This window comes from Bos mutus, chromosome 22 (genome assembly GCF_027580195.1).
Source record: "Bos mutus isolate GX-2022 chromosome 22, NWIPB_WYAK_1.1, whole genome shotgun sequence".
Lineage (NCBI taxonomy): Eukaryota > Metazoa > Chordata > Mammalia > Artiodactyla > Bovidae > Bos > Bos mutus.
In genome coordinates, this window is record NC_091638.1 from 67,735,057 (window position 1) to 67,742,852 (window position 7,796).

Consider the following 7,796-nt stretch of genomic DNA (forward strand, 5'->3'; position numbering starts at 1 on the left):
CAGAAACCTAATTGGCTTCAAGGGGGAAAATTATTTTTATTGGCTCACGTGACTAAGAAGTCCACGGTGTACAGGCGTCAGGGTCAAGGTGTTCAGAGGTCGTCTGGAGTCTCTACCTCTGAGCCTCCTGGTGCTGCCATGCTGGCTTTGTGCTCAGTCGGGATCACCCCCTGGGGTGGGAAGTGGCCTCCGGCCGCCACCAGCCTCCACTCCGCCAGCCCTACTCCCCCAGTGTGGCCACTGCCATCCTCACCTTGACTCCTGAGAGGGCTTCCAGCTGCCACCCCAGCGCCGTGGGGAAGCCAGTGGTCTTGTCAAAACCCTTTCCCATGAGTCCCACCCGAAGTCCCAGGGCTCAGGTGTTTTGCCCACCTGAGTCTTGACCCTGCCCGTGGGCCTGTTTGGTTGCCAGGCTGGCAGTTCCCATGCCTCAATCCCATCTCCCAAAATGAGGTCAGCTGCACACACCACAGGCTGAGTAGAAATGCTTCCCCTAAAGAAAGTTAGAGTTGCTCAGTCATGTCCAGTTCTTTGCAACCCCATAGACTATACAGTCCGTGGAATTCTCCAGGCCAGAGTACTGGAGTGGATAGCCTTTCCCTTCTCCAGGGGATCTTCCCAACCCAGGGATCAAACCCAGATCTCTCGCGTTGCAGGCAGATTCTTTACCAGCTGAGCCACAAGGGAAGCCCCCCCTAAAGAAATCGGCTTTCTTTTCTTACACCTGGAGCAGGAACAGATGAGCAGCAGACAGGACGTGTCCCCAGGCTCCAGCTGCTCTGGGCCCATCCAAGCTGTCCCCCTGCCTCTGACTTCATAAAAAAGTCACACGCCGCCAGATAAAAATTGAATATCTCAACATCCCACCAAAACCTACTCACCTTTTCCCCTCTTGGACTGGGGCTGGCCTCAGGCAACCCCACCTCACTCCATTAGTCGTCTTCTCCCATCCCTTCAGCCACTTCAGCCTGCACTTCTGCCATCTTAAAAAACAAAACAAAACAAAACAAAAACCAAGGCTTCCCTGGTGGCTCAGTGGTAAAGAATTCGCCTGCCAATCCAGGAGACATGGGTTCCATCCCTGGTCTGGAAAGATGCCACATGCCATGGCGCAGCTAAACCCGCGTGCCACAACTACTGAGCCTGAGCTCGAGAGCCCGGGAGCCACAACTACGGAAGCCCGTGTCCTAGAGCCCACGATCTGCAACAATAGAAGTCACTGCAGTGAGAAGCCTGGGCGCTGCAACTAGAGAAAAGCCCAAGCAGCAGTGAAGACCCAAAACAGCCCAAAATAAATTAAATTTTAAAAAACAAAACAAAAGCTGTTTCCCTGTCATTCTGCGCCTCTGTCCTCTCCCACCTCCACCGCATGGTTCTGAGTGCTGCTCCCATTCACCTCTGAGTTTCTCACCTCCAGCTCTGTCTCCACCACCAAGGCGTTTGACAGCTGACCTCTCCTCCTCCCAGACGCCCCTGGGTGGGCCCCACAGAAGCTCCCAGGGGCCCTCCGGCTGGCTGCTCTTCAGTCTCCTTTGGTGGGCCACCCCAGCCCTCCCCTCTCCCTGACTCTCAAGGCTCACACACCTGTCTTTAGCCCACTACATCCAAGTGCCCACCCCATGCCTCTCCTCAGTGGCCTCACAGGCACCCCAAACTCATCACAGCCAAACTTGAGATCTTACTAAGATCCCTATTGCTCTTACTTGAGATCCCTCTTCTATGTCCCCATGTCCCCACCCAAAGAAACCCAAAAGTCCTTGAATATCCCCTCCCTCCTAGTCATCAGCGCTCGAGTCTACTGCCAACCCAGGCCTCCAGGCTGCCTGCAGCACTCCAAGCCTCCTGCGGGCCTCACCAAGCCGCTTCTCCCGGAAGACACATCTGCCTCGTGCGCGTAGCTCCGGGGTCTGCTCAGAGTCACTGCCTGCTCCCCAGCCAGCCTTCATGGCCCCCCACCACACCACCTTCCTCTGCCCCCACCACCCCTCCTCGTGTCCTTTAAGGCAAGTGGCCCAAGCTCTAGTTTTCCAGACTCATTTCTGTTACCTGCCCCTTTGTACCAACCCAGAGTAAACACAATGGTCTACATAAGAGAGCCAAGAAGAAGCCATTCAGAGGAGAGGAACCTACCCAGGGACACACAGCACCATGAGACAGGTTGTCCCCCAGCATGACCAGCACCAGCTGGCTCAGACCCTCTGCCATTCCGACCGGCCTTCCTTCCATTGGCACCCCTGGCCCTGCGCTGGCAGAACTGTGGCCTCCAGCCCTCCCTCTTCAGTCAGCTGCTGCCCAGCCCTCCGGGGCTCTGGGTCCCAGCTCAGCATCAGGAAGGAGGTAGAAGGAGAGAAGGAGGCCACAAACTCTGGACAAAAACCGGGACAGACATGAGTGTTCCCTTTTATTATTATTTTATTAATAAATTTAAGAACAGCTCTATGGTCTCTCTTCCCCCCAGAGCAACTAAAACAAACCAAAGGGGGTGTGGCCTGGGGGGCAGAGGGCGCTAGGAGTCATAATCCTCTTCTTCCTCTGCGTCAGGTGCTGAGGCGCCCGGGGGTGCTGGGGGCACAGGCAGGGTCGAGGTGAAGGGCATGAAGGGTGTCGGGGGGCTGCAGGGGAGAGAGCAGTAAAGAAAGATCAGGCCACTCTCTGGTGCCCATCCCGGCCCACTCAGCCCCACCGGGGCATCCCCAGAGCCCACTACCCACTGTACCAACAGGGAGCAAGCCCAGAGAAGGGAAGGACCCAGGGCAGGTCACACAGCCCCACCTAACAGAAGGGGACCTTCTGAGAGCACAGTCCCCAGCCTTGAAGTCTTTCTTAGTTCTTCCTCTTCCATCCCCCAAATGTGCCAAGACCAACAGAACCAAGTGGCCAGGGAGGCCAGGAGAGAGGCCAGGGTCAGTCTTGGGGTCAGTGGGCCCCCTTGGTGCCACTGAGCTGCTTACCTCTGAAAGTGGGCAGGGGGGTGGCTGGCCTGGGGTGGGACCTGTGGTGTCTCCTCTTCTCCGTCACTGTCTGTATCCTCAGATTCATCCTGAGAACAAAGCAGGAATTAGAGACTAGAAGGGCATGGCCCCATCACTGGAAAGCAGGGACAGGAGGCTGACCTCAGTAACCCCAATTTACAAAGAAACCAATACAAAGGTCACAGGTGAGGGACCAGGCCCCCAGCCAGCTCATCCTGGCCTGGTATAGGGCTGCCCTGTCCACCCTGTGGGGCAGAAGCCTAGGGCCTCACTCACCTCCTGCTCTGAGTCCGTCCCTGACAGCTTCTTGTCCTTGCCTTTGCTTCCCATCCCACCGTTCTTCCGGCCACTGCTGCCTGACTTCCGGCCCCTTTGGGAAGGTACAGTACATCTGCCCTCAGGTCTCCCCACTCCTTCACCACTCCCCAGCCATCCCCAAGCCCAGGGGCCTTGGCCTTCCCCACCTGGACACTGGACCCTGGCTCCCTACCTGCGGGGACCCTTGTCCCCATCCATGTGGTTGTCTTCTCCATCCCCCTGCATGTCAGGCACAGATGCCACCAGGTCCTTCAAGAAGTCAAACTGCTGCTCCAGCTCAATGCACTGCTTCCTGGAAGAAGTGGGAAGGGGATGGCACTCGGATGGGGCCCAGACATCTGAGCCCTCAGCAAGGGACAGTACGGACTCTGTGGATGTCAGGGGAATGGAACCTGGAAAATTTCCACCCCAACCCTCCTCCTTGGCCAGAACATCCTAGCCCTCCTCCTCAAATCCACAGACCTCACAGAAGCCTACCACTTCCTTATCAGGGCACAGCCTCCCCCAGGTGTGTGAACTCCTGAAGGAAGACCCCAAACCGGGCCCTCTAGGATCGGAGCCACTCACAGGTGGGATGTAGTCATGGTCTTGGCGTTTCGGGACTGGGTCACTTGGCAGGCTTTCTTCAACAGGGACTCCAAGAAAAGCTCGAGCGCCCGAGCTGAGGAGGGTCAAGGAGAACGCGGGGTGGTGGCCCAATCCACAAAAAGCGACCCCGGGGCTTCCGGGCTCCCCCACCCCCCCATCCCGACAGCTCCCGACAGGATACAGATGATGACAGGCACGGCCGCCGCCACCTTCCCAATCTCTTCATCCGTCTGCATGATCTTCTTGATTCGTGCCTGGGGAGGGGACAGACAGCTCGGACCCCTTCGCCTCCGTCCCAGAAAAGGTGCTTAAGCCGGGCAGAGAGAGGGAGCATCCCGAGAGAAAGGGGGCGGGGGGCACCCACGCTGGAAGGGCACGGAAGGGGCGGGGCGTACGGGGCCCCGAACACGGCGATGCGCCCGCCTCCCTAGCCCGGCCTGGGCCGGAGCCTCCCGAGAGCCCGGCCCTTTCCTCCGGGGCCCGCTCACGTGCTCACCGGCGGGAACCGCGCGTTGTACTTCTTCTTCTTGCTCGGCATCTCGGGGCCTCTCCCGCCGCGCCGGGCCCAGCGCCGCCGCCCGCAGCCCCGGCACCCGGGCCTGCTCGTAGCCCGTCCGCCGCGGTTCCCCCGGGTCCTGGTGCCGCCGGCTCCGCCCCCTACGCTCCCTACAGGGTCCTAGCGCCGCCGGACAGGACGCCGCCGGCAGGGCCTGAGTGCCCTCCCACTTAGAGCCTCCCGGGCTTTGCGCGTCCGTCCGGGACGGAACCGCCACTCCCGCCCGCCCCCAAGACCTGAAGAGCGAACGTTAGCTCCGCCCCCCGAAGGCCCGCCCCTCCTCGCCTTCCCCGATGGCCCCGCCCCCGACGGCCCCGCCCCTCCCGGCCCCGCCCTGTGCTGCGTTTGTCTATAAAGTTCTTGTTGAGGCGCCGGGATACTAAGATGGCGGCGGCGGCGGCAGCCGTGGCGGGGGCGGGGCGCGGCGGCGGCGGCGGCGCAGAGCCCCGGCAGGAACGGAGCCGGGCCCGGGGCTGGGCCGGCGCCGAGCGCAGCGAAGGCCGGAGGTGACGCTGGGGTTGGCGGGAGGGGGCAGGGCGGGGGCGCAGCTCGGGCCGTGGGCACTAATGGCGGCGGGCGCGGCGGGGCGGGAGGCAGGCTCTCCTGCAGCCTCTATCCAGCCTGGGTTCGAGTCCAGGCACCGCCCCGTTGGTCTCGGATCGGACACTGCCCTTTCTCGCCTCAGTGCCCTCGTCTTTAAGTAGGCTGGATAACGCTTGCCGGGAGGCCTGGCCCCATGGGCCCTGCCTCGGTGCTGCGAGGACGTGTGCTTTGCCTTCCTCCATTAAATCCCAGCGCCCGGGAGAGCGGCCAGGCTTTGGCAGGACCAGGAGGCGTAGCTGGGCTGGCGGTTCCCACATTTGAATTCCCATTTCGGTCCTGTCACTCACTGAAGGTGTGACCTGCAGTGAGCCCCTTCTCTCTGAGCTTCGGTTTCCTCGTTTGTAGGTCAGGGAGAGCAGTAATAACACTAACTACATTTATATAGCTTTTGTTCCACCTCAGGCGGTTAATTCTGCACAACTGCTTGTATCGTGGGGATGCGGCAGCCGAGGCCAAGGCCCACACCGTTCAGTTCAGTTCAGTTCAGTGCCTGGCACCCCCTAGGACTCAGCAAGTTGAGTCTGTCCCGGCCCTGCCCTGATTCGGTTCCCTCCCGCAGGATGGAACCAGGTGAGGAGCTGGAGGAAGAGGACTCTCCAGGTGGTCGTGAAGATGGCTTCACTGCTGAGCACCTGGCTGCAGAGGCCATGGCAGCTGACATGGACCCCTGGCTGGTGTTTGATGCCCGCATGACACCTGCCACAGAGCTGGATGCCTGGTTGGCCAAGTACCCGCCGTCCCAAGTTACCCGCTATGGGGACCCTGGCTCGCCCAACTCTGAGCCTGTGGGCTGGATTGCAGCATACGGGCAGGGCTACATCCCCAACTCGGGTGATGTGCAGGGCCTGCAGGCTGCCTGGGAAGCTCTGCAGACCAGCGGGCGGCCCGTAACGCCTGGTACCCTGCGCCAGCTGGCCATCACCCACCAAGTGCTCTCTGGCAAATGGCTGATACACCTGGCACCTGGCTTCAAGCTGGACCACGCCTGGGCTGGCATTGCTCGGGCCGTGGTCGAGGGCCGGCTGCAGGTGGCCAAGGTGAGCCCACGGGCCAAGGAGGGGGGGCGGCAGGTCATCTGCGTTTATACAGACGACTTCACGGACCGCTTGGGTGTTCTGGAGGCAGATGCAGCCATCCGTGCGGCAGGCGTGAAGTGTCTGCTTACCTACAAGCCTGACGTCTACACCTACCTGGGCATCTACCGGGCCAACCGCTGGCACCTCTGCCCCACTCTCTATGAGAGCCGTTTCCAGCTGGGGGGCAGTGCCCGTGGCTCCCGTGTGCTGGACCGTGCCAACAATGTGGAACTGACCTAATAGTGCCACATGAGGCAGACGGCCGTTGCCCCGCTGCTGGGGCTGGAGCCTCCGCCTGTCTTCCCCCTCCTTGTCCCATGGAGGCCGAGCCCCTCCAGCTCTGAGGACTGGGTCACTCGGGAACTGCCTGCATCTTCGATCCCTTTGAACTTCTGTCCTGTGTTCGGGCTGACTCCAGTCCCTGCTGGCTGGAGGCAGTGGCTCCCTGAGGGCCGGACCCTCAGCCTCTCTTCACTGCTGCCTCCCCTCCGTCATCCAGAGCCACAGGCAGGGTGCAGACGCCAGCAGGAGAACCTTCCTTGGCCACCCTCATCCCTGGCTGCACCTCCCCCTCCTCCTGCATCCTCCTTTTCTCTTCCTCTTTCTCAAGAGAGAAAACTAGTGCTTCCAGTCCCTCTCCTCGGGGCCTTCACAGTGCAGGGGCAGAGGTCCTGCGGGCCTGAGCATGCCGTTTTGTTGAGGGAGAGTGGGTGATCGTTCCCACTCCGCCCCCAGCACAGAGAGGGGATGCCAGGGCCAAGGACATGGGGCCTGTCCCTGCCACCTCATAGCCCGCACCACCTTCTTCCTTTCTTTGGCTCCCTTGTCACATGCGTACTCCTGGCATTTCAATAAACCCAGCCTGGGTCTGTGTCTTGAGTGTTTTTTACAATACTGTGTTGGTGGTTACCTGCATTGGTTGGTGTAGAGAGGCAGGGCCAGGAGAGACTGCCCCCTCTGTCCTGATTGCTTTCAGTGGCCAAGCTGGGAATGTCTCTGAGAGCCTCTTCAAAGTCAGTCCTATCTCACCTCCATCCAAGAATCAGAATCAGTTGTTCAGTGATTTCCCATAAATTCAAGGACTTGGCCCAATAAAGTCTGAGGGACTACTACTATCCCACAGGGTGTGTTCGTGCCCGTTAGAGAAGGGTACCTCCTTGGTTCTGCCCTGCTTCTCCACCAGGGCACATGGTCCAGTGAGTAGAGGTTGAACTGGGTTTCGACCTGCTTGGCTGAAGTATCCTTGTGTAGTACTCAACCTTAAAAAGCCTTCTAAGTCTTCCCATTTATACTCACCTCCTACCACCCAGACCATCAGAGGCCACCAGTCTGTTTGCAAAGCACTTCCATATGGACTATTTAATTCTCACAACCTATCAGAAGATTTTGGCTCAATTTATGGTCAAGAAAATAGAGACCAAGAGGGGAAGAGAGTTACCTGAGTCACGGGCAGAGAGAGTTAAAAGACTTGCGCCCCAGGAACTTTCCTGGTGGTCCAGTGGTTAAGACTCCACCCTCCAATACAGGGGACATGGGTTCAGTCCTTGGTTGGAAAACTTAAGATCCAGTGTGCCATGGGGCACCTCAACTAGAGAACCCACGTGGCACGTCTAAGATCCAGCCAACACAACTAAAAATAAGTAAACATTTTTTAAAAAGTCACCCTAGTCCTTGCCAGGCTGA

At 59.5% G+C, this 7,796-nt stretch overlaps 2 protein-coding genes across 2 annotated transcripts; one reads left to right on the forward strand and one right to left on the reverse strand.

Moving 5' to 3' along the window:
• Positions 1-2,394: 2,394 nt before the first annotated feature.
• Positions 2,395-4,607, reverse strand: DRAP1 (DR1 associated protein 1). The gene is made up of 7 exons (XM_070359339.1): positions 4,375-4,607; positions 4,060-4,132; positions 3,858-3,951; positions 3,463-3,582; positions 3,249-3,342; positions 2,952-3,040; positions 2,395-2,612 (listed from the first exon to the last, which is right to left on the reverse strand). The coding sequence occupies exons 1-7, from the start codon at positions 4,414-4,416 to the stop codon at positions 2,507-2,509; spliced, it is 618 nt and encodes a 205-aa protein (XP_070215440.1). The 5' UTR covers positions 4,417-4,607; the 3' UTR covers positions 2,395-2,506.
• Positions 4,608-4,782: 175 nt separating this feature from the next.
• C22H11orf68 (chromosome 22 C11orf68 homolog) lies at positions 4,783-6,986 on the forward strand. Its single transcript, XM_070359338.1, has 2 exons — positions 4,783-4,940; positions 5,597-6,986. Exons 1-2 carry the CDS (start codon positions 4,819-4,821, stop codon positions 6,351-6,353), a joined length of 879 nt encoding a protein of 292 aa, XP_070215439.1. The 5' UTR covers positions 4,783-4,818; the 3' UTR covers positions 6,354-6,986.
• The last annotated feature ends 810 nt before the right edge of the window (positions 6,987-7,796 follow it).

Coding starts and splice junctions, on each gene's coding strand:
- DRAP1 (XM_070359339.1), bottom strand. CDS start 4,416: ATGCCGAGCAAGAAGAAGAAGTACAACGCGCGGTTCCCGCCG. Junction 4,133..4,374: donor ACAACGCGCGGTTCCCGCCG/GTGAGCACGTGA, acceptor TCCCCTCCCCAG/GCACGAATCAAGAAGATCAT. Junction 3,583..3,857: donor ACCATGACTACATCCCACCT/GTGAGTGGCTCC, acceptor CACTTCTTCCAG/GAAGCAGTGCATTGAGCTGG.
- C22H11orf68 (XM_070359338.1), top strand. CDS start 4,819: ATGGCGGCGGCGGCGGCAGCCGTGGCGGGGGCGGGGCGCGGCGGCGGC. Junction 4,941..5,596: donor GAGCGCAGCGAAGGCCGGAG/GTGACGCTGGGG, acceptor TCCCTCCCGCAG/GATGGAACCAGGTGAGGAGC.